This window comes from Aythya fuligula, chromosome 17 (assembly GCF_009819795.1).
Source record: "Aythya fuligula isolate bAytFul2 chromosome 17, bAytFul2.pri, whole genome shotgun sequence".
Taxonomy (NCBI): Eukaryota; Metazoa; Chordata; class Aves; order Anseriformes; family Anatidae; genus Aythya; species Aythya fuligula.
In genome coordinates, this window is record NC_045575.1 from 9,480,998 (window position 1) to 9,505,437 (window position 24,440).

A 24,440-nucleotide genomic window follows, 5' to 3' on the forward strand; every position below is an offset into this window, starting at 1 on the left:
GCCGAGTGTAACAGGCGGCTGCTCCCCCTGAGCCCGCCGTGCCCTCAGCTGAGGCGCGGCCCCGCGCGCCCCCTGGCGGCCCCGAGCGCGCGCGGGCACGGGGCCGCCCCCCCCCGTGTGGCAGGGCAGCCCCTCCTGCCCTCAGCAGGGCGAGGGCGGGCGCGGCTTCGGGAGCGGCGGGCGCGCATGCGCGCGGCGTCACGTGGCGGCGGGGCCGCCTTTTAAAGCGGCGCGCGGGGCAGGCGCGGGGCGTTGTGAGGCGATGGCGCGCGGCGGGAGGAGCGCGGCCCGGCCCGCGGCGGCACCGGCACCGGCCAGGTACGGGCGGGGGGGGCCCGGGGGGTCCCGGCGGGGCTCCGCCGCCGCCCCCCGCCCTCCCTGACCCGCTCCTCTCCTCTCCCGCAGCCCGGCCCCGGCCGCCCCGGTGCCGGCGGCGCAGCCGGCGCAGCCCGGGCTGATGGCGCAGATGGCCAGCACGGCGGCCGGCGTGGCCGTGGGCTCCGCCGTGGGGCACGTCGTGGGCAGCGCCCTCACCGGAGCCTTCGGCGGCTCCTCCGAGCCCAGCAAGGCGGCCCCGGCGCAGGTAGGAGCCTGAATGTCCTTGCGGGGCTGTGCCGAGGGGCCCCGGCCGCGCCCTTGACCCCGTCCCCGCCCGCAGGAGCCCCGGCAGCAGCCCCCGTACCAGCAGCAGCCGCCCTTCGGGCCCTGCCACTACGAGGTGAAGCAGTTCCTGGAGTGCGCCACCACCCAGAGGGACCTGACCTTGTGCGAGGGCTTCAACGAGGCGCTGAAGCAGTGCAAGTACAGTAACGGTGAGTGGGGGCGAGGGGGGAGGGAGCTGCGGCTGGGAGAACACCAGAGGGGTTAAAGGCTGTGCAAACAGGCTGCTGAGCGAGCCGTGCCCTGTAAGGCTGCACGTAGGAAGTGGTTCTGCCCGTGTGAGTGCCTCTTGTGTCACCTGGAATGCCGAAGGGAACCGGAAAGGGCAGGAGAAGTGGCCCTGGCTGTGTCTGTAAAGGTGACAGGATTGTAGATAATTCCACAGAGCTTCCTTTTTGCTGCCCTGAGAAGCCTGCTGCTTTCACCACTTGCTTTCCTAGTTCCTGCTGCACCTGTTAATAGCGGATTTCAGTCCTTATGTCTTAGTCTTAAGGTGATCACCTTAAGTAGGAGAGTTTTTATTTAACTGCAGCTGCTGGAATGTGCACCTAATGCTGACCTTATTTTATCCCATGCAGGTGTTTCCTCTCTCCTGTGAGGAATCTGCCCACTTGTATGGAGAAGAAGAGCCTGGTGTAGAGCCCTGATGCCTGCAAGGAGTGGAAGGAAGGATGGACAGGTGATGTGCTGGAGGGAACAGGCTGACCAGATCGGAGTCTTCTAGGGGTAACTTACTTCTGGAGTAGTAGGGAAGTAAAGGAATGGTTGGATTTATGATTCTGGAGTTCAGATAGTGCTGTATTTACTACAGAGAAATAAAGAAGCTTATTTGGAACTATCACCTGTGCTTTTTCTTTATTTAATGCTTGAGCGTGAATTAAGCTACCCAAATATTACCCATATGATCCCCTTTCAGGGCCAGGCATGTCTTTGTGTATTTCTGCAAGCAGGAGGTGCAGCCCAGCAGCAAGAACTGTGCCTGCGTGGCTTGGCAAAAGCAGATCCACAACTGAGCTGAGACCGGAGTGTCAGCACTCCAGCCAGAGCAGGGGCTGGAGAGAGGTAATCTGAGATATCCGACAGTATTTTCAGTAACATTCTTCTTGCATTGATAATCTCTTCCTGAAGAGCTGTTCTGACCCAGGAGCTAGGAAAGCGTGACCTGTCTGTCTGCATGACTCGGATACAGCCAGCTGATCTTCCTTAGGGAGTTATGCAATGTTCCCAAGGTCACCAGCTGAAGGTGAAGCTCAGGGCTGCTTTCTATTTCTGCCATTATGGCAGATCAGCCTCGTTATGGCTGCCTGTGGGCTCTTCTCAGGAGACCCTGCTTGGCAGCAGATCTTAGGGGCTGCTCTTGAAGGTCCTGTTCCTTTCAAATGTCAAAACCTAAATGCTTGATGGAATTTTGGTGTTCTGAGCTGTGCCTGTCCCTAGCTGGGGTGCCTTGTGCTCTTCTGAGCGGTGGCCATGTTAGAAAGGTGCCAGAGACTCATGGCCAAGCGCTGTTGTGTGCTGAGCTGCTCCGGTGTGAGCAGGGAGGAACCACTGTAAGGAAGTCTCACCTTGCTGCCTTCAGCACACACCAAATTAAACATTTGGTCTGCATGGATAGGCTATTAGGGAAGGTTATCAAGCATACCTGCAGTGAGTGTGTGCTGTCTTCTGACCCATCCTGGCAAGTTCCAGCAATGGTTCTGCAGCTGACACCCTGGCTATCCCTTGAGTGACTTTTCCTGCTGACTGCAGGGGATGTGAGCCCCTAGGAGGCCCCTGCTGGTGTGGTGGTGTTCAGGGCAGGCTTACCTAGTGGGCTGAGGCAGGAGGTGTGGTTCCTTGCTGCTCACTGCAGGTGGTGGTGTGGGAATGTGAATGACACCTTGAAGCAGGAGGCAGCTGCTTGTGCCTGGCCAGGGTGCTGTCTGCTGCCAGTGCAGCTTTAGTTGTAGAACATCTGAAGAGAGTGGGGGTCCTGGTGGGGCTGGGGGCTCAGGCAGCACCATGGTGAGTCCTGGCGGTGGTCACTGCACTTGTGCTTGTTCCCATCAGGCCCTTTCCTCATCTGGGGGTGCTCTTCGGCTCTGAGCTCTTCTTGGGCTGAGCCCTCCTCTGCAAGGGGCCTTTCCTCCACTGCTCTCTCATCGGGGTGTTGGCCGAGAGCTTCTGCAGCCGATCTGTGGAGCAATCCCCAAGAGTTGGGTGCTTTCCTGCTGTGTCAGCTGCCTGCTGGTGTGTTAAGTGAGGAGATGCTGAGCTGGGAGGTGGGCATCTGAGTCCCCCCAGTTCGTGTTGTCCCTCCCTGCCTGTCCCCAGGAGCTGACTCCTTGCCCCACACCCCTCCCAGCTGTGGGGCTGTGCCCTGTACAGCTTGGTGTGGGGAGGGCGGGCAGTGGTGCTGCTGTTGTGACAGCCAGGAGGGGCTCTGCAGAGCAGCTCAGCCTGCTGCTTGTCTCTGATTTCACCTGGGGATACCCACAGGTGACAATGCTGCTGCAGCAGTACCAGCCCCAAAGCTGTGCTCTGAGGGGGCATGGTGATGTGGAGGAGCTCTGTCCCCTGGATGGTGTACAAAGGGAGTCAGGCCTGCACCCTCAGCTGCTCTGGAGACACCTTGGGTGCCTGACTCTTACCTGCGAGGTCAGGGTGGTGTTTCCCCAGGTTCTCCAGTAAGGATTTGTAGCAGGTAGCTTCAGTGCTTTGTTCTCCTAGCAGCAGAATGGGAAAAGTGGGTCAGTCCCTATCTTGGCTGAAAACTGGGATCAAGACTTGGAATTGGGGCAGGTGGCTCTGTTGTGAGAAGCTCCTCCTCCAGAGCTGCTACCTCAGTCTCAGGATACAGCTCTAGTGTTTTTGTGAGCTGGCTTGTCTTTCTCCTGACAGCTACTGTGTGCTGTCCAGACAACTGCTGGGCAGACCCTGTCCAATGGCACAGTCTTGTTTGTAGGCTGTGACAAGGTGCCACTGGTGTGCGGAGCAGTTCCTGCAGTGCTGCCCACCCCTGCAGCAGACCCGTCCTGGCCCGGAGGCTGAGCTGTGGTGCCTTGCTGAGGAACTTACTGATGACCCTGACGAGGATGTAGCGCTGCCTTTCCCGTAGGTATTTACTGGCATACTCAGCTGCAGGATTCTCCACTTTGCTCAGGTTCATCAGGGCCCCTGCTTCATCCACGAGGTCGATGCAGTCTGGAGGGGAAGAGATGTGAAGATGCCACATGCCCCTTCAACCTGCACAAGCTGGTACAGTCTTAGAGGTGTTAACTTGGCAAGTTACGCTATGAAGAGAACGTGTTGGGGTCTGCAGGGGAGGAGGTTTGCCTCCCCTGCGTTTTTGGGATGGGCTGCAACTCCCACACAACCCTTTTGGTACCCAATGCTGCTTCTCTAGGGGTCTGTCCCGGGGCGGTGGCTGCTCGCGAGCGCTCGGTACCTCCTGTCCCGCACTGACGCTTCCTCCTCAGGTGGGCGGTGAGGACCAGCACGCGGCTCTGCAGGTTCACCAGCTCCTGGCAGTTGGCTGCAGGCAGGGAGTGAGAGGTGGGTAAGCGAGGTCTCCCTAGATCCGGGGGCCCCGCTGACATCCAAGGGGGTGCTGTCACAGGCAGCAAAGCGGGGGGCCCTGCGTGGCCTCTGAGCAGGGCTTTGAGCCTGTAGTGTTAGGGGCTGTGTCTGCTGTGCTGGGAATGCACCACACTAGTGGCTGGGATGAGCATTCTGATTTGGGGAAAGTTGTTCTGCTTGGTGAAGCATCTGTCCTTTAACTTAGGTTCCTTAAACAGGAGCAGGAAAAATCCACAAGCCCTGGCCCTGACATTCCCCTTCCATGAACTTGTCCAGGTCACGAGGGAAAGGAGCCGGGCATCTCAGCTGAGTCATTGGGGGACGTTTTGGCCATGAACTCTCACCGAGTGTGTCACGATGGAGAAATCCCCAGGGCTGACAAACGTCAGCAGCCAGAGCTGGGGAGCCAATTGAAATAGCAGAGGGAGCAAAGGTGTAGGACCAAGTGTGTCTGGCAGCTGCAGCACCGAGTGTTTGGGGTCAGGTGAAGGCTCCTAGCCAAGTGGGGGCAAGGCCAGGACAGAGTCTGCCTGTTCCCTCATTCCCTGCTGTGGATATTGCACTCCGAAGCCAAGCTCTGGAGTTAGAGCAAGGGGAACCCTTCCCACAAAGCGGGGAGCAGAGGAACTGCTGGCAGCCGTCATTGCCTGGTGACTTCCTGCTTCTGTCTAGGCAAGCAAAGCCCCCTCCAGCGATTTCCTCAGAGCTGCAAGGCTGGGAACACGCAGCAAGGACAACCTGGAGGGAGTTCTACCCAGCAGGTGGTGCTGGCTGCAGCCCAGTAACCCACCCCTCGCCTGGCCTCCCTTCCTGTGGGTAACCGAGCTCTGCTGACATGGTTTTCCTCTGTGAGTCAGCATGTAGGGATTAAATATCTCCATCACGTAACTTTTTAAAGTAAATAGCTGGAGCAGAGCGTGCTGATGTGCTCTGGTAGAGCTCTGCTGCCCTGTTCCCTGGCCACGGGGTGCTGCTGTGCGTCAAGGTGCCACATCCCTCCCTCCGCGTGGGGCCACCGCCAGGCACCGAGAGCTGCTTTGAAGCCGGTGCTCTCCCCACGTACCTCCGTATCTCACTGTGACGAACATCGTGCTTCCTGGCAGGGGCTGCAGGCAGCGGGGTGACAAAGTGCTGCGGTGTTGTGCGCCGAGAGGAGGGGCAGCGTTTCCAGCCAACACTGTGGTGGTTTCAGGAGCAGATTTCCCAGCAACGGGGAACGGCCCCTGCAGATTCCTGAGCCGCCTGTGGCTGGGCGCTGGGAGAGGAGGGGTAGAGCAGGGCTTGGTTAACGGCCTTTTAGGAGGCTGCTCTGAATCTGTCTCTTCACTGTGCTGCTGATTCCTGCCCCTTGTTTGCCCTGCAGCCCCGCTGTGTGCCAGAATGTTACCTATGGAGTGGTGAGAAAATGGTTGATATTATTAAAGAAGGGGGAGATTTGGGAATGTGGCCATAGGGGTTGGAAAGCCCTGTGGTTGAGATAACATTAGACTCTTAACGATGAGGCCATCAGGAATATAAAAGTTTAGAGGGAACAAAGAAGGGTGATTCAGGAGACTCCATGCAGTCTCTGGTTTCTTGTTCTCCAGCCATTAAGGCATGGAAGTTTCTGGGTGTTTGCTGTTGTTATATTCAAAGTTGTTTGACCAATGAGAAGTTGTTTTGAAAAGAACTGCTGTGGAGAGAAGGGTATAAGAGGGGAGCCTGCCCTCAAGATAAAAAAAAAAAAAAAAAAAGGCAATGCGATGTGATGAAGTTAATGTCATCAATAAAGAAGCAGAAAGAAGGAATGAAAAGGAACAGGCTAGCAGAAGGGAGACCAGGATGGGAACAGACACTTTGCCTTATGAAGATAGGTTTGGCCAAACTCAGCAAACTGCTCAGAGAAGCTCGTACAGAAAGTCACTGGAAATGGGCACACCGGGGCTGGGAAGAAGCTTGAGCTGAGAGAAGCGGAGCCAGCACACAACTGCCCCTTGCTGGTCAGCAACTGCACATCATGGCGAATCATACATCCTTAGGAACAAAGACTGTCCTGGAAACCTTACAGCTTATTCTTGTTATTAACAATCGGACAGTTAATGATCCTGAAATATGGGACCAAACTGAGGTCAAGGTGTGGGACTCTGCAACTAGAAATGACAAGGTTGCAGTGGGATCGCTCGGCACCTGGCAAGCAGTCTCTGAGGCCTTAAAGAGCCGTGTGGAGCCACAATCACAAACGTGTGGTTTGCCAGACAGTGAGGGAGCTGCGGGCTCCTTTATTGATCCGACTGCTATGCCATGGGCCCCTCTGCTGCTACAGCCATCGCAGGCCTTTGCTGTTACGCCCCCTGCTGACCTGGATGTGCCTTTTGACCCAGGCTTACTGGCCTTGAAAAGGAGATGGATGGACATGCTTTTCTTCGATCCGGGAAGAACGGGATACAGAAGGCCTGAAGACCGAGTTGCTTGACAGCTTAAAGCAAGACATATTGTTCAAAAGGAATGGACAATGGAGACTGTTAAGTCATGGAACTTAAAGGATTGTTTGTTACCTCTTCTGATTGTACAAATGTATAGGCATACTTGGGTTTAGTATGTAAAAGTGATGTTCTGTTTTTAGAAATGTTTGATGTTCGTGTGTGCATGTTGGTGGAGCGTAGACTCCCTGCACACCCAGTGCTGTTTACTTGCCTTTTATACCTTTTTATAAGTATAAATATTACTAAATTCAGATTGAGTTGAGACTTCATTTATAACAAGATTGTGCCTGCATGGCTGTGCCTGGCATCGATGTGAGGGTGGCTGTGGGCTACTCTCTGAGGTGGTCGGATGTCACCAGCAGCACCTCCCCGATTACCCTGCCTGTTCTCATCCTGCCCTGGCCCACCAGGCAGTGGGAGCAGTGGGATGGGATGAGCTGACTGCAGCAGCTATTGCTGCCTGGCAGAGCAGGGAGGAAGCTGTAGGGCACAGCAATGAGCGCAGGGCGGTGCAGCAGGAGTCCTGCTCTGGGTTTTGCCCTGGCCTGACAGAGATAGCGATATCTTGGTCACTGACATATCAAGCGTGGGATGAAACCTGCTTATTTGGGTGAGTTTTTGTTCAATAAGCACAACCAGCAGGAGGGAATAGGCTGTACGGGGGGAGCAGGGGGCTGTGTTCACATTTGCTCTTGTGCTTTGCCCAGGCAGTTGCTGTCCTGCCCCTCTGTGCCACCAAAGCACTCTGCGTTGCTTGTGTAGCAGCTGCTTAGCACCCATATGTTGCTGTGCAGGTGTTCAGCACTGCTTACAGGGCATTGTAACATCATCCCCTGTAGCAGCATTCCCTTTTCTTGGAGAGGTGCCAAGACCCACAGGTGAAATCCTGTCCTGAGGACCTGAATGGTGGGAGCTAGTACAGATGCTGAGGCACAAGGGCTGATCTGCAGAGAGCTGTGCTGCATAGCCTGTACTCACAGCTCTGTGGACAAATCTCCTCTCTCCAAACCTCCTCGCATGGAGAAAAGGCCCTATGGCTGTGCTTGATGCAGCAGGGCATGTGTGGGCAGAGATGTGCTCACAGCACTGCTCTTCTGATTCCTCTCCTGAGAAGCTGTGAAACCACAGAGCAGAGCAGAAGTCTGGTTCCCAGCAGCCTCTCAGAACTGGGGCCAGTTGTGCTGCAGCTCTCACTGCAGGGCCTGCCTAAATGCAGCTTGTTGTCCTCTGACCCTGGTTTCCAGATCTGACACCTTTGAGGGCTAGCTGTGCTGCAGCATACAGCTCTGGGCTGTGGAGAACCCATGTTTCCCTCACAGGTGCTGTGGTGTGGTTTCACAGCTCTCTCTAGCTCTCACATCTGAGCCAAGAGATGACCACAGCAGGGGGGCTGTGTTCCAAGGCACTGGGAGAGTTTGTGTACCTCTGCTTGGTATTTCTGCTCTCACGGTGGTGATAGAGCCCAGTGGGGGTCGGGAGAGTCCCTGGAGCAAGCGGAACGGGCATGGAGAGCATGTTCCTGTGATTAAAAGTGATTCTTATGTGGAGGAAGTTGCCCCTTCACCCCAGCCTGGGTGTTCACACTCTGCCCTGCCCCAGGGGCTCATCCTCACGCCAGGGCAGCTTGGTGGGAAGGCACGGAGAGAACTTTGCCCCCTGCCCCATAGGGGCTGTGTCCTCCAGCGGGTGGGCTTCTCTCCTGCCTCCGAGCACAGCAGGGGCCAGACCTGGGGGGCTGCCTTGGGCAGCCGAGAGGCTCGGGGCGACCCTGTGCCATTGCCTTGAAGCAGACCCCAGCATGACGGGCGCCTGCAGCCTCCCCGTGTCCTGGGCTTGGTCCCAAACGGACGTGACCTGGTGGGACAAAGCCACGCTGAGGGACAGCCCATGCTGAGGGCTGTTGGCGGAGCTGTTTACACCGTTCTGCGCGTAGCATGCGGGCAGCTCCTCCCTGCGAGGTTGCAGGCCGGGTGCTGCTCACAGGCCTCCTCCTGTCTTGGCTGCTGGAGTGCGCCCGGGCTGGGCATGGCGCTCGCCCTCGCCCTCCTGCTGCTGCTGCTCCTGCCCCGGGGTAAGTGCCTGCTCTGTCCCCTTGCCCTGCTGGGAGGCACTGGGACTGAACCGCCTCAGCCCCGCCCTGGTTTGAAGTTTTTTGGGTGGGTGTGCTTGGGAAGCCTTACTCCCTCACGCTGCTTGTTGTCCCCAGTCACGCTGGGCCTCCTTAGAGACCCTTGAAATTGAGGGAAGCGATCAAACAGCTCCCGATGTCTTCTGCAAAAGTGTCTGGGTGCTGAATTGGAGCCAGAAATACTAGCTCAGAGGCATGGTGCATCCGATGAACCTGTGTGCATCCGTTTGTTGATCAAGATATAATGTGCTGATAGCCAAAAATAATAAGCCTGCTAGGTTTTGACAGTTGCTGGGGTGAAACCTTCGCTGCCACTTCCCCATCGCGTATTTCAGTTGATGAGATCTTTCCTTCTGCAGGGTTGCTGTTGTCTAGGCAGCCCGCCTGGCACTGGGTAGGAAGCTGTTCCTGGCAGAGCTCTGGGCTGTCTCTGAGTGGGGATGCGCCAGCTGCAGTAACTGGGTCTCCCATGGCTTTAGGGTTTACTGAGCATGCAGATGACCCCAGGCTTCCTGCGGCTCTGTCTGGAGCTAGGGACAGGTTTAGGGAGGGAGAAGTTGGTTGCGGCATCCTTGTGCCCCCCAAAGAGATGGAAGTGGTGGGGTAGCTGTTGGGCCCTCGCCTGGGGCGTTTGCTCTGTGCTCAATACCTGAAGGCAGCGCAGTGGTGCAGGATGGAGCCAGTGAGCCTGCTGCTTGCCTGGGAGCAGGAGTCGGGGCTCTCCTCCAACTCTCGCTTTCAGGTGCGGGGACTCTTGGACATCCTCAGAGTCAAGTGGTTCTCGTGACCGAAGGGGAGCCTGTGGTGATGGAGTGTCCCTTCCGCAAGCACAACGACAGCGGTGATTCCTTCCATGAGTTCATCTGGAGCCATAGGAACATCTCGAGAAGGATCCTGCAGTTTAGGTTTGCGCGGCCCAATGCCTCCTGTGTGCATCGCAGCGAAGGTCACTTCAGCGGCACTGTGGATTTTGCAAGGAGCGTGAGCTTTCTCAACATCTCAGAGGTGCTTATGAATGACACTGGCGCTTACCTCTGCTATGTGAAGATAGGGAGCAGCAACCCGACCGAAATGGTGACTCACCTGCTCGTTAGAGGTGAGTTCGTCTCTCCTGCTTTCCCCTTTCTTTCCCTCCAGCATTCCACCTGCGCATCCCTGAGCAAGCGTAGCCCTCTCTTGTCATCGAGTGGCTTCCCCAGGCCTTTGGGAAGTGTTGGACAGAGCTCAGGCAAGGGACCTGCCCCTGTGGTGGGAAAGGGAGAATGGTTTGCATTGCAGCACCTGGCCTTACAGAGCTCTGTTTTACGTTCCCACTGGTTTGTGCAGCGCCAACAACTTTTGTGGGAACGGTGCTTTTCCCGAGCTGGCGGTATGCAGGCATCAAAGCAGCTCTGACATGACCACCCATGTGAACCTCTCTTCTTTGTAGGTCAGCAGCCGTGGGCAGCCTCTGGGGGCCTCAGCTTCTCTGTGCCTCAAGGAGGTGAAGTCACCTTGGACTGTGACTTCCCTGCCAAGCTGCCCGGCAGCTTCACCTACCTCTTTTGGCTGCACGAGCAAGACCAGAGCCCACCCCGACTCGTGGCGTGGCACCTCACGTCCAGTTTCCAGAACAACAGCGGCAGCACTGGAAGTCGTTTCCAGAGCATATTTGACATCGAAAATCACTGGAGCCATCTCAACATTACTGGGCTGGAAGAGAAGGACAGCGGCTGGTACCAGTGTGAGGGCGTGGGAGAGCTTTCAGGCTGGCAGAGAGGGACGAGAACCCACCTCGCTGTGCAAGGTGAGCTTGTTTTCTGGGACCTTGTGGGCAAGTGAAATCCTTCTGCTCTGCTAAAGCTTTGTATTTCACAGTCAGTCTAACCCACGGGCTAGATCTGCTCGGGGCTTGATGACAGGGTGCGTGTGACACTCCTCAGCTGGGACACATCCCAACGTGCGGGGTGCCTCTCGTTTGCCTTGCGCTGTCCTGCAGAGTGTGGGGAGTGCAGGCAGGCAGCAGCTGGAGCTGTGTCTGCAGCACGCTCCTACCTGCAACGGGCTGAGAGGGCGGGCTGCCCAGAGTGTGAGCTGCTGTTGTGCTGCAATGGTAATGCTTTGCAGGGTCACAGAACATGAAAGTGAGATGCACGGATAAATTTAAAGTGATAACAAAAACCACAGAATGTCATCTGTGAAGAGACACGGGTTACGTGCCCCTTGCTGCAGGGGGTTATCTGGAAAAGGTACTGGTTGTCTTGATGGTTCAAGGTTCAGGAACCAATTTTCATCTCTACCTAATGATGACATGGATTTTTAATGCATTTATTTAATGTGTACAAGTACCTTTATCCAGGGTAACTCAGTAACAAATCCCAGCAGAATTGTTTGCTGTGTTTGCAGCCCGGCCAATTAATGCAGAACACAGTTAGTTGCAATTATGCAGTAATTTGGACTCACCATGACTCAACTGGGAAATACCAGATGCGAGGATGAAGCAGGCCCCTGTTCTGAAGTGTAGGACATGCCGTGTCCCTGCTGATTTGGTGCCAAAAAGATGTGATTCATATTTGAGGAGAAGCTCTTACAATTTGTGCTGGTTCTTGTGTTCCCGTTCCCTCATCCTCACACCAGGGGCAGGCACCCTGTGTTTGATCATGCCCATGATGGGCCTCCTCACTGCTCTTAGCCTTTTTTCACAGCTTTTCCTCAATGTCTTACCCACGGCCCCCAGCTGCAGAGGTCGGAGCCTTCCACGTTTTCACTGAAACCACCAACCCGCTGGCATGTTTGTGCGTCCCAGTGTACATGACAATATGAACTAGGAGTACAAGGCTGTGTTCTCCTTTCTAGGCTCCTCGGCTGTCCTGCTGGTTGTTTTGGGGAGTGTTGTGTTTGCCGTCATGGCTCTGTGCTCGTACTTTGTGTGTAAGTAATACTGGGAAGGAACACGGCTTCAGCCAGTGTCATGGTTTAACCCGGCTGGCAGCTAAACACCACACAGCTGTTCGCTCACCCTCCCCCCTCCCTGTCTGGGATGGGGGAGAGAAATGTGAAAGTGAAGCCCGTGAGTTGAGATAAAGACAGTTTATTAAGACAGGAAAATGATAATAACATTAATGATTATAATAGTACTACTACTAATAATGTGTACAAACTAGTGATGCACAATGCAATTGCTCACCACCCACTGACCGATGCCCAGCCAAACCCCGAGCAGTCTGGCCCCCCACCCTGGCTAGCCACCCCTATCTATTGTTCAGCATGACCCCAGATGGTATGGAATACCCCTTTGACCAGTTTGGGTCAGCTGTCCTCGGTCTGTCCCTTCCCAGCTCCTGCTGCACCCCCAGCCTGCCCTCTGGCAGGACAGTGCAAGAAGAAGCTGAGACATCCTTAGCTTGGTATAAGCACTGCTCTGCAACAATTAAAACATCGGGGTGTCATCAGCACTCTTCTCATCCTAAGCCAAAACATAGCATTCTACCAGCTATTAGGAAGAAAATTAACTCTGTCCTAACTGAAACCAAGACACCCAGACATCACCTCAGGCCTTATCACAGCAGTGGTCTGAGCTGTATCCTGCGTTGCTGTGAGGACTCTGACTCTCCAGCAACATGGCCAGGCCCTCACCTGCCCTGTGCTGTGTCTTCTGCTGACACCTCGCTGCATCCCTTGTGGGCTCGGCCAAGCGTGGGGCACTGGGAGCAGCTGGGACTGGCGTGGGTGGCACTGCATCAGGCTGCTGCTCTCCCCTGCTGTCACGAGGAGGAGCGTGACAGGAGGGCGAAAGCTCCTCCATGGCCTGGTAGAGTACTAGGTAGAAGACTGCTGTGTCTTTCAGCAGTTGGTGTGATACGGGGTACAGCCTTTGGGCTGCAAGGAGGTGCACAGCAGCACATTATATTGAGGTAAATCCGCCAGTAAAATCCTTCTGCTAGTGACCAGTCCTGGTCTGTGAGCAGGGAGACTGTGTTAGAGCCGTGCTATTTCAGCGGGGGCTGCTCCAGCAGATCTGTGTCCCCTCTGCTCTGCTTCAGACAAGCACCACATGAAGCTGAGGAGGCAGCGCACTGTGCAGGATGCTTCGGATCCCTGCCGCAGGCCCGCAGAGGATGGCACGAGGCAGCCCGCAGGCGGGGAAGCTGTCAGTGCCAGCGCTGGCAGCACAGCAGAGTACAGCGTGAGTGGGGTGCTGGGTAGAGCCCAGCCACTGCTGGCTCCTGCAGCAGTGCAGGGGTTGGTGACGGAGCCCTGGGGCCAGGGATGGGGCTGCTGGGTGGTAACTGAGGCTGTTTTTTGTTCACAGCTCCTCACTTTCCCGGGAAGGAACACTGCTGCAGGGGACTAGGGACAACGATGACAGTCCGGGAAGGCCCAGTGGGATGCAGGGAGCTGTGCTGGGCTCCCTGTACTCATGGCACTGTGAATAGTTCCCCTCCACTGCGTATCATGCAAAGGTCCCTAGCAAAGCCTTCTCTCCCTTGATGGTTGTTTTTTGTATTCAATTAAAGCCTCTCGAGGACAGACTGTGTACATTCAGTCTCTGCTCCACCTGGCTGTTCTGGCTGCTTGTGGAGCTGGCTTTCAGCTGCTCTGTGTCCAGCCTGGCTCAGCCCAACCCTTGTACCATCCTCTGGGGCTGATGCTACCCACCAGGCACAGCCACATCCTCCTCCCATGGAGGAAAAGCCTGGCAGCTCTGCAGGGTGAAGCAAGGCCTGCATGGGGACTCCTCTAACCCAGGGCAGGAGAGAGGTGCTGATGTCTCTGTTCCTGTCGCTGTCCTATCAATAAAGTGCTCCAACACTGCACAGCCTCAGGGGAAGCACAGACAGCAAATCCCTGCCCAGCCCTGAGCAGCAGGGCCAGTGCGTTTCAGCCTCCTTGTGGGGTTGTACGACCACGGCAGCTGCGTGCCATAGCCCAGACACAAGGGGCCATGCAGTCCCACCAGGCACAACTGAAACCTTGCTGCCTCCTGTGCTGCGAGCATGCAGCCCACTCCCAGGCGATGTCATTATGGTGGCTTTGAGGAGCCTCAGCCACCACCTTTTGCTCTCATTTTGCTCTCACTGCTCCCCGGGGAGGCTGCGTCACAGTAAATTGGTCCAGGTTGCGTAGGAGGAAGTATTTGCTTTTGATAGACCAGCTGATAGAGAAGACAAAAAATAGCTGAGCCGTTGGGCACGTGAGCCCTTGTTGAGACTACTGCAGCGTGTCGAAGCAGAGCGAACATCCGTCTTGCTGGCGGGCTATAGTTCTCAGTCTCTGGGACCAGAGATGCAGCATTGGGATGGTCTAACGAGGCAGGACCCTGTCCCGGACCTCGTGGCTCCATTTTCCCTCAAACACAGAGCATGCCCAAATGCTCACAAAAATCTTGGGCTTAGAGATGCTTTGGGAGCTGGGCTGCAGAGCTGTGCGTGCCATGTGGTGGCGTTACAGACAGAAGGGCCTTCACACCCACTGATTCTGGCAGCTCTTTGCTTTACCGGTCTGCAGTCCTTCCTCACCAGACACCACCTGTGCTGCAGCCACAGCCCCCTGCACTGTGTCCCTCAGTAAATGCCTTCTAGATGGTCAACTTGTTTTTGGTGGTGTCCCCATGCTGTACCCCAGTACCAAAGGCAGTGGAGCAGTCTGACGTGCAAGCTGTGCCTGGAGGCAAAGGTGTTGATGCTTGGCTCTCGCCCCACTGATTCAAGGCCCCTTGCTGAAGACCAGTTGCAGCAAATGGAGTGACACGGGCAGCTGAAGTCCCCCAGCCCCCTGTGTCATTTACATACACCTCACCAGCACCAGCAGCACAGCAGCCCGGGCTTGTGCAGTACCACAGCCTGTCTCCAAAACAGCCTCCCTTCCTTTGCTCCCCATCCTACTCCTTGCCATGGCCCTGGGCTTCGTGATCCTGCTGCTGGTGGGGATAGCAGGGACAGGTAAGGGCAGGGTGGCTGTGCTAGCTGATGCTGGGGAAGGTGGGCAGGACTGAGGTGTGTACGGGCGATGTTCAGCTGAGCTGGGAGGTTTGATCTAAAGCTGCATGGTGCAACGAGCAGGGCTGGGCAGTGGGGACACCCGAAGAGGGCAGGAGAATGTTTTGGGGCTGGGGGCGGTGGGGCACGGCTCTCCATCAGTAACCACATTCCCGGTACGTGCAGCCTGCCAGGCTCAGCAGGTGCTGACCCAGCCGACCACCGTGTTGGTGCTGCCTGGGCAGACCGCCCGGCTGTCCTGCACCCTCAGCCCCCAGTACAACATCACCGACTTCGGCATCACCTGGTACCAGCAGCGCCCAGGGCAGGCCCTCCGGTACCTGCTCTACTACAACTCGGAGTATGACAACCACAGACCCGCCAGGATTCCCGACCGCTTCTTCGCTACCAAAGACCTTGCCCGCAACGCCTGCATCCTCTCCATCATGGACGCCCAGGAGGAAGACAACGGCAGATATTACTGCTCGCTGTCCTCCACCAACAGCTGGCTGTAGCAGCGGGGAGTGAAACTGGCTTGCCCCACGCGCCGTGATGCGATGCAGGGCTGGAGGGAAGGGGCACAGACCTCCTCTGGCACGGTGCCGCAGTCGCCTGCCTCCCTCCCTCCCTCACCTTCCTCACCTTCCTCCCCTCCCTTCCCCTCACAGCCCTGCTCTCCCGCATCCCAGCGGCGGTGGGAGCGCGGGGCCGTGCCGCGGGGTGCCTGGGCTGGTGGCCGGCAGGGGCTGCAGTTTGATCAAGGCAATAAAAATGTTCGCTCCCCCACTACCGCGCTGATGGCTTCGTGTCTGTGCGCCCTGCCCTGCGCCGCCATCGTGCCGCCCCCCGCCGCCATTTTGTGGCGCCCCCCGTGCCCCCCGCCGCCATTTTGTGGCGCCCCCCAGCGCTCCCCCGCCTCCTGAGGGGGGGGACAGGGGGCGCGGGGCGTCACGGGCGCCGCTGGGCGCTCCATACGAGCATAGGCACGCAGGGGGGGACGAGGCGTTTTTCCGTTAAATTCTCGCAGATTACGTAAAAAAGCTATGGGAAAACGGGGGGGATGCTTGGGGGGGGGGCACAACTCCTGAAGGTCCCGCTCGCAGCAGGGACCGCACCAGCGCGCATGCGCAGCACAGCCGCACACACCCCCCCGGGGAGGGGGCGCTAGGGGGCGTGGCATGCGTCACGTGGGGCGGAGCGGGCGCTGCCATTGGCTTGTGGGAGGGGAAAAGGAGGCACGATACTTCCTGGTTACCGCAGTCCGCGTCGGGGTAACGGGGCGGGCGGAGCTCTACGGCGCAGCACGATGGTGAGCGGCCGCCCCGCATCGCCTCCCACCGCGGGGCTGCGGCGGTGGCTCCGGGCCCCGAGGCTCGGCTTTCCGCGGTGCTCGCTGCGCCCCCGCTGTTGCTGGGTGGTGAATTCCCTCCGCCGGGGAGCGAGAGCCTGGAGCCCGCCGTGCTGCGTGGGGGAAGTAGCGTGGGCCTGCCCTGCCGGCCCCTCGGGCACTGAGGGGCTGATCCCGGGCCTGTAAAGGTTGCTGGAATTAGCAAGCGTCCCGGAGCTGCTAAGTGGCTTTGTAACGTGGCTTAAAACTCTCTCTTTCCTGTGTGTGAAGCTGGTGTTAGTACTCGGGGACCTTCACATCCCGCACCGATGCAGCGGTCTGCCTGTGAAGTTCAAGAACCTGCTGGTTCCAGGAAAAATCCAACATATCTTGTGCACGGGAAACCTCTGCACCAAGGAGAGCTATGACTACCTCAGAACTTTGGCTGGGGACATTCACGTTGTTAGGGGGGACTCTGAGGTAATGTTCTTACTGCTCTTAATTCACCTGTTCACTGTCCTGCATGCTGTGGTTGTCTCAGTGGAGCCTGGGAGGTCCTTCAGTGTTAGCAATCACTGAGAGGTGAGGTGCTGGCATAGGAAAGACTGAAAAAATGAAATACCTTTCTAGATGTTTCTCATTGCATTTGCAACAAGGGAGGACTTAGTGTGCAGTGGTAAAACAGGCACTTAATTTGTACAAAGGCCTGTACAAGTCTGCTTGTGACTGTTGTGAAGCCACTGCAGCTTACTTGGGAGTCACAGGCACGGGGGATGTGTGCGTGTTTCCTTACTGCTGAGTAGCCCTGAAGGTCCTGATGCCCATGCAGTTCCTGTCGGGCACGAGATCCCAGTTCTTTGCTCTGCAGTTGCTCTTTGCTGGCGAATGGTGCAGGCATCCACAGGTGTGTACACAGAGGGAGGCACCAGGAGCTTGGCTGCTGATGGGTGGGTTTGTGTCTTAGATCGCATGAGCCTGCACGGTGTTGGTGAGGGCTCTTTGGCTGATCTCTAACCCTTGTGTTTCTCCTTCTCAGAGTCTGAATTATCCTGAACAGAAGGTTGTAACTGTCGGGCAGTTCAGAATTGGGTTGATTCATGGACATCAGGTTATTCCCTGGGGTGATTTGGCCAGCCTGGCACTGCTACAGAGGCAGCTGGATGTGGACATCCTCATCTCAGGACACACGCACAAATTTGAAGCATTTGAACATGAAAATAAGTTCTACATCAACCCAGGATCAGCTACGGGAGCCTACAGTGCTTTAGAAACGTGAGTGAAATGAGCTTGAACTGCCTGGTGTAGCACAGCTCACGCATGTTACCCCAAATATGTGTGTTGAGCCCCCACGTTGCAGAGCAGTGCTGAGCAGCTGTGACATGCAGGTCATCTCTTCTCTTCCCAGAGAATGCAGCCTGACATTCCCCCTGTTAACGAGACTTTTAGTTCATGAATTGGGCCTGATGACCTAGCACTGGCGTGTTTGCAGGCTCAGGAATCAGCCAGCACCAGAGGGGTGAGCTGCTGCAGCTTCTTGGAGTTGTCCTGCCTTCTGGTGCCTTCCAGGAGCTGCGTGCTGACCTCTTGTAGGAAATGAGGCCTTTTGAGGCACGGTCTGAGCCACGCGGCAGCTGGGACATCCAATCTTGAGGGCTGTTCTTGGGAATTGCAGCTCTGTTTGAGCTGCTGCTGCCAGTGCCTCTGAGCTGTGGTAGTACCCTGATCCCTGCAGCCCTTTGCAATCAATTGTTTTAGAACACATTCACACAAAATAGCTTAATAACAAGAATTATAAGCTAATCCAGGTGACTGACAAAGTATGTTTTCATTCCAGGAACATTATCCCTTCGTTTGTACTGATGGATATCCAGGCTTCCACGGTTGTGACCTATGTCTACCAACTAATTGAGGATGACGTGAAAGTGGAAAGGATTGAGTTCAAGAAATACTGATACATCGTTAAACCTGCTTGCTAGCTTCTTGCTGCCTCCGTCCTGCTCTTCCCAGTTTAAATGGGGACAGGCCACGGGGGGGTGCTGTTGCAGCAGCATGTTCAGCTGTAAATGGGCTGTATCAGTGACTGGGAGCTCGTAAAGCTTAGTCTTGGTTCGTGGTGGAGGCTTGAAGCAGAAGAAACTTGATGAGTTTATCAAAAACATGTGTCCAAGAAGCAGGTGCTGTGCTCCTGGCCTGGAGACATAGCAATGGTGGTGGTAGCTGGGACTGAACATATGTAAGATAAGCATAGAATAAACCTATATTTTCATGTGACATGGTCCTTCTTATTATTCCTTAACTGAGAACGGGGGCAGGAGCTGAGTCTGAGGGGCCTCTCTGGGGCCTGAAAGAGAGCTGCTGTTTGCTTCCTGAGCAATGCCATGAAACCTTTCTGCGGTGTCTGGAGCTGCCTGAGGACCGGTAACAGCTCTGATGGCCCTGCAGTCTCCTCCTGGTGCCTGTGTGAGGCCCGTAGTGGGCAGGAGGTGCTGCTGCAGCATGGGGCTGTTGGTGTTGCCATAGATCACGGTGACAGGAGCACTGCCAGGGGTCTTCTGCTGGTACCAGCCATAGCCACCGCTACTCCCGGAGCAGGTGATCTGCACAATGTCTCCTGGATTCACCAACTTTGAGGCTGGCTGAGTAAGTGTTGCCCATATCAGGGAACCTAGAGAGGAGGGGGGGGAGGAAAACAGGGCTCAGTGAGTGCCCCACATGCACAGCCCTCACCGTGCTGCAGTGGGATGGGGATCGCCACCATCTGAGGAGCAGGGACTGCAGCCACGGCCACAGTGGAGCATCAGAGCCCAGCACAGAGGCAGCTCCAGCAGTAGCAGAAGGACTGGGCTGCCAGCATCAATGGGTGGCAGGGCTGGGGGTAGCGCACTGCTATGCCATGGAGGGGACGGGGATGGTGAAAGTCCTGTCCCCAGGATCGCCTCCCACACAGCGAAGTAGAACAGGGAAGACACTCACAGCCATGGCCACCTGTGGAGACAGAAACCTTCCTCTTCTGTTGGGGAGAAGGGCAGAAAGCCTCCGTTTTTCACTCTGGTCTGTACCTCTGGGATGCTTTTACCTCACTGGGCAGCTGAACTCGACCACAACCGTGCTCTTACTCCCCCTCCTCAGAAGGAAAGGGGAGGAAGAAAGTATACTGGAAGGAAAAAAGGAAAAGCTCACAGCTTGAGCTATGGAGGGTATAGTTAAAAGCAAAGGAAGAAAGGGGAAAAAAACATCGAAGGCCATGTGGAAGCACAGAAAGAGGAAAAGTTATTCTCTCACTCGCATCACCAAGTGATGCTGAGCCACATGCAGGACCATGATATGTGCAGTGGTTGTTTAGGAAGACAGATGGCTTTGTAATGAGAGCCCTCCTCTCCTTTCCCTGAGTGTGACCTCGTATGGTGTGCCATATCCCTTTGGTTGATTTGGGTCTGCTGCCTGGTGATGTACCTTTCCCAACTCCTGTCCACCCCTGGGGAGCTGGGGGCAGTCCTGATGCTGTGCCAGCACCCCTCAGCACCAGACACAGCACCACTGTCACAGCAGTGGTGTTCTAGTGACACGTGCAGGGTACAGCACTATATGGGCCGCTGCAGGGAGAGCTAACTTGATCCCAGGCAGACCCAGCACAACCCCCACCCATTATTCCATGCCGTCTGTATCATACTCAGGCTCTACATGCATCAGCACATTGTTCTTCCCATCAGCACCATTCCCTGTCCTGTAACAGACACACAGACAGGTACTTCTATCACTTGACAATCCTCTCCCAAGATGTCCATAAGAACTGCTGAAGGTTATGACTTCATCTGCCGAAGTGGTCACTCAGGAAAAGCGGAGTAGGATAACTGGAGGCCAGCAACAGCTTCTGGACTGCATCTCCCTGCATCACTGAAACACCACCAGTGCTGTCGGAGCTCCTGCAGTAATAGACAGCCTTGTCCTTAGCTTGGACCCCAGGGATGGTTAACGTGTTTGTGGAACCAGAGAATCGTGAAGGGATGCCCGAAGGTCTCCTGGTGTCGTCATAGATCACGGTGACAGGAGCACTGCCAAGGGTCTTCTGCTGGTACCAGCCATAGTAGTTGTAGCTGCTCCCAGAGCAGGTGATCTGCACGGTGTCTCCTGGATTTGCAGTCTTCGAGGCCGGCTGAGTCAGCGCTGCCTGGACCAGGGAACCTGGAGAGGGAGAAGAGAGATGGGAGAACACGGGGCTCAGCGAGTGCCCCACATGCACAGCCCTCACCATGTAGTAGCAGGACGGGGGTGGTCTCAGTGCCAAAACATCTTCTTCCCACCCAGGGACCCACAGCCCCACACACAAACAACAGACAGAGTCCCAGGGCCACTGCAAGGAGAGCTGGAAGCAGTAGCAAGAGAGGCACCAACGGGAGCAGGCAGTTTGACTGGGTACAATATAAATCCGTGCCTGTTTTAGGGACAGGAACAAGGCACACCAGCCAAGTGCTCCTGGTTAAGTGACACAGGGAGATGTGGAAGTGAGAAACAGACCAAAGCTAAATATGAAGGGCCTCTTCCAGTGCTGGTGTTCCCTTTCCAAGTCCATGGGACTGTGACAAGTCCATGTGACTACGACTACTACGACTGGTACTGTCCTCTGTGTGGCACTTGCTGAGCCCCGTTTTCTCCCCTCTCCAGGTTCCCTGGTACAGGCAGAGCTGACTCAGCTGGCCTCAAAGACAGTGAACCTGGGAGACACTGTGCAGATCACCTGCTCCGGCGCTAGCGCTGATGGTAGTGGCAACTATTGGTATGGCTGGTACCAGCAGAAGACCCTTGGCAGTGCCCCTGTCACTGTGATCTATAGCAACACCTACAGACCCTCGGGCATCCCTTCTCGATTCTCTGCTTCCACATCTGGCACCACGAACACATTAACCAACACTGGGGACCAAGCTGAGGATGAGGCTGTCTATTACTGTGGGAGCTACGACAGCAGCTATGGTGGTGTCGGGGTGTCAGAGAGCTATGAGGATGTGCTCCAAGGCCCTTGGCCCTGTCCCGCAGCTGCACAGTGAGGTGTGTACATATGGACCACTCGCTGAGCCCCGTTCTCTCCCCTCTTTCCTCTTTCTCTCCAGGTTCCCTGGTCCAGGCAGCGATTACTCAGCTGGCCTCGAAGTTCGTGAACCCAGGAGACACTGTGCAGATCACCTGCTCCGGGAGTAGCGCTGGCAGTGATGGCAAATATTATTATGGCTGGCACCAGCAGAAGACCCCTGGCACTGGCCCTGTCACCGTGATCTATGACAACAACAAGAGACCCTCGGGCATCCCTTCACGATTCTCTGGTTCCTTATCTGGCTCCACAAACACGTTAACCATCACTGGGGTCCAAGCCGAGGATGAGGCCGTCTATTACTGTGGTGGCTGAGACAGCAGTGCTGGTGCTGGTATAGTGACACAGAGCAATGTGTAAGTGAGGGACAGACCACAGCTAGAAATGGAGACTTTCTACTTTTGTGCCTTAGAGCTGAGCAGGGCTGTGGGGCTGAGGCAGGTTCCTGGCTCCTCTGCATGGCCATAGCTGTGAGATTCCTCCCTTTTATGCCCCAGTGCCCTGGGGACGTCTCTGGGACCAGCCCAGGGTCTACTCATCCAACATGGTCACGGCCCGATCACTTCTCCACGGTTTGTGGTATTCAGCATCCCTAGTTCTGGGAGGTGTCCTTGCGAGGCTGTGGGTCTCTGGCCATGGGCTCAGTGTTCAGGGCTGTCAGTGCCTCAGTGTCGTAAGAGCCTCAGGCTCAGAGGCCCCGTTCTGCTGCTTCTCAGTGGGGGCTGTGTGTATGGGCTACTCCCTCAGCTCCATTTTCTCTACTCTCCCTCTCCAGGTTCCCTGGTCCAGGCAGCGATTACTCAGCTGGCCTCGAAGTCTGTGAACCCGGGAGACAATGTGCAGATCACCTGCTCCGGGGGTGGCAGCTTCTGTGGCAGTTACTATTATGGCTGGTATCAGCAGAAGACTCCTGGCACTGGCCCTGTCACCGTGATCTATGATGATACCAAGAGACCCTCGGGCATCCCTTCACGATTGTCTGGTTCCTTTTCTGGGTCCATAAACACGTTAACCATCACTGGGGTCCAAGCTTAGGACGAGGCCGTCTATTCCTGTGGGAGCCAAGACAGCAGTGTTAGTGCTGGTATAGTGACACAGAGCAATGTATAAGTGAGGGACAGACCACAGCTTGAAATGGAGGCCTCCTGCCCTTGTCGTTCAGAGCTTAGCAAAGCTATGTGCGGTGTCAAGAGTTGGACTTGATGATCCTTAAGGGTCCCTTCCAACTCAGGATATTCTATGATTCTATGTGGCTGAGACAGGTTCCTGGTCCCTCTGCATGGCCATAGCTGTGAGTTTCCACCATTTCATGCCCCAGAGCCATAGGAAAATGTCTGTGGCTGGGCTGGGCTCAAGTCATCCCATATGGTCAGGGCCTGATCCCTTCTCCACAGTTTGTGGTATTCAGCACCCGTGGTTCTGGCAGGTGTCCTTGCAAGACTGTGGGTCTCTGGCCATGGGCTCAGTGTTCAGGGCTGTCAGTCCCTCAGTGTTGTAAGAGCCTCCAGGTTTGGTTTTGTCCTGCTACTGTGGGGTGAGGGCTGTGCATATGGGGCACTCGCTGAGCCCCGTTTTCTCCCCTCTCTCCTCTCCCTCTCCAGGTTCCCTGGTCCAGGCAGCGCTGACTCAGCTGGCCTTGTAGTCGGTGAACCTGGGAGGAACCGTGCAGATCACCTGCTCTGGGGGTAGCAGTGGCTACGCTTATGGCGGGTTCCAGCAGAAGACTCCTAGCACTGGCCCTGTCACTGTGATCTATGACAACAATCAAAGACACTCGGGCATCCCTTCACGATTCTCTGTTTCCTTGCTGGCTCCACAAACATGTTAACCATCACTGGGGTCCAAACTGAGGATGAAGCCGTCTATTTCTGTGGGAGCAGGGACGGCAGTGCTTGCCACGGTCACTGTGAGTCCCACCAGTTAGGAACTGAGTCACTTTACTGGTGTGGCCCAGGGCCCCTCCGCTGCCTGCTGCTAATGCTTGTACATGGTGAAGGAGCTGCCAATGTGCCCAGTGGGATGGAACCCATCACGTGGCAAGTGCCCTGTTCCAGCACATCCCCTCTGTGCTGCTGGCAGGAATGGAGCCCCCGGCGCTGCTGCCCTTTCCCCTGCCCATCAGCTGCTCAAGTCCTGGGCACCTTGGGGTGGGCATTGCGGGGCCAGGGAGCTTTGCAGGAGGGGGCATTTCCCATGTGAGTGGTGGCTCCTGGACACCAGGGGCTGCCATGTGCAAATCAGAGCTGGGAGTGGGCTGTTCCTGACTGGGGGCATGAATCCAGGTGGCCTCTGGAGTGGGACTCATGAGTGCCCACCACCATCAGTTCATGGGCAGCCTTGTGGAGCCATAGGTCCTGCTGTCCGATGGGTGCCTGTAGGCAGAGTGGCCTCGTGCCACAGCTGCTGTGCAGTGAGGTCTGTGCATGTGGGGCACTCGCTGAGCCCCGTTTTCTCCCCTCTCTCCTCTCTCTCTCCAGGTTCCCTGGTCCAGGCAGCGCTGACTCAGCTGGCCTCAAAGTCAGTGAACCCGGGAGACACCGTGCAGATCACCTGCTCCGGGGGTAGCGGCTACTATGGCTGGTATCAGCAGAAGACCCCTGGCAGTGCCCCTGTCACCGTGATCTATGAGGACACTAAGAGACCCTCGGGCATCCCTTCTCGATTCTCTGCTTCCAAATCTGGCTCCACGAACACATTAACCATCCCTGGGGTCCAAGCCGAGGACAAGGCCGTCTATTACTGTGGTAACTGGGACAGCAGCACTGATGCTGGTATAGTGACACAGAGCAATGTGGAAATGAAGAACAGCCCACAGGTTAAAATGGAGGCTTTTTGCCCTTGTCCTTCAGGGCTGAGCAGGTCTGAGCACTGATATTCAGCATCCCTGGTGTGGTAGGTGTCCTTGCAAGGCTGTATGGCTCTGGCCGTGGGCTGTGTTCAGGGCTGTCATTCGCTCAGTGTCAGCAGAGCCTCCAGGCTCAGGAGCCTTGTCCCGCTGCTGTGTGGTGAGGGCTGTGCATGTGGGGCGCTCACTGAGCCCTGTTTTCTCCCATCTCCATCTCCAGGTTCCCTGGTCCAGGCAGCAATTACTCAGCTGGCCTTGAAGAGAGTGAACCTGGGAGACACTGTGCAGATCAGCTGCTCCAGGGCTAGCACTCACAGTAGTGGCAACTATTGGTATGGCTGGTACCAGCAGAAGACTCCTGGCACTGCCCCTGTCACCGTGATCTATGAGGACACTAAGAGACCCTCGGGCATCCCTTCA

The 24,440-nt window shown here is 56.2% G+C and overlaps 4 protein-coding genes and 1 gene segment (V, D, J or C); 3 read left to right on the forward strand and 2 right to left on the reverse strand.

Moving 5' to 3' along the window:
• The first annotated feature begins 262 nt into the window (after window positions 1-262).
• Window positions 263-1,501, forward strand: CHCHD10 (coiled-coil-helix-coiled-coil-helix domain containing 10). Its single transcript, XM_032198996.1, has 4 exons — window positions 263-318; window positions 406-583; window positions 659-812; window positions 1,239-1,501. Exons 1-4 carry the CDS (start codon window positions 263-265, stop codon window positions 1,256-1,258), a joined length of 408 nt encoding a protein of 135 aa, XP_032054887.1. The 3' UTR covers window positions 1,259-1,501.
• Window positions 1,502-2,718: 1,217 nt separating this feature from the next.
• On the reverse strand, window positions 2,719-5,306 carry C17H22orf15 (chromosome 17 C22orf15 homolog). The gene is made up of 5 exons (XM_032199099.1): window positions 5,282-5,306; window positions 4,088-4,174; window positions 3,718-3,843; window positions 3,291-3,365; window positions 2,719-2,834 (listed from the first exon to the last, which is right to left on the reverse strand). The coding sequence occupies exons 1-5, from the start codon at window positions 5,304-5,306 to the stop codon at window positions 2,719-2,721; spliced, it is 429 nt and encodes a 142-aa protein (XP_032054990.1).
• A 9,374-nt stretch (window positions 5,307-14,680) lies between these two features.
• On the forward strand, window positions 14,681-15,280 carry VPREB3 (V-set pre-B cell surrogate light chain 3). Its single transcript, XM_032198687.1, has 2 exons — window positions 14,681-14,729; window positions 14,952-15,280. The coding sequence occupies exons 1-2, from the start codon at window positions 14,681-14,683 to the stop codon at window positions 15,278-15,280; spliced, it is 378 nt and encodes a 125-aa protein (XP_032054578.1).
• A 756-nt stretch (window positions 15,281-16,036) lies between these two features.
• On the forward strand, window positions 16,037-18,363 carry LOC116496101 (vacuolar protein sorting-associated protein 29-like). The gene is made up of 4 exons (XM_032198994.1): window positions 16,037-16,074; window positions 16,384-16,572; window positions 17,129-17,364; window positions 17,927-18,363. Exons 1-4 carry the CDS (start codon window positions 16,072-16,074, stop codon window positions 18,042-18,044), a joined length of 546 nt encoding a protein of 181 aa, XP_032054885.1. The 5' UTR covers window positions 16,037-16,071; the 3' UTR covers window positions 18,045-18,363.
• A 1,537-nt stretch (window positions 18,364-19,900) lies between these two features.
• Window positions 19,901-20,344, reverse strand: LOC116496187. The segment is given in 1 exon segment: window positions 19,901-20,344. A coding segment is annotated over 1 exon segment (444 nt).
• Between the last annotated feature and the right edge of the window lie 4,096 nt (window positions 20,345-24,440).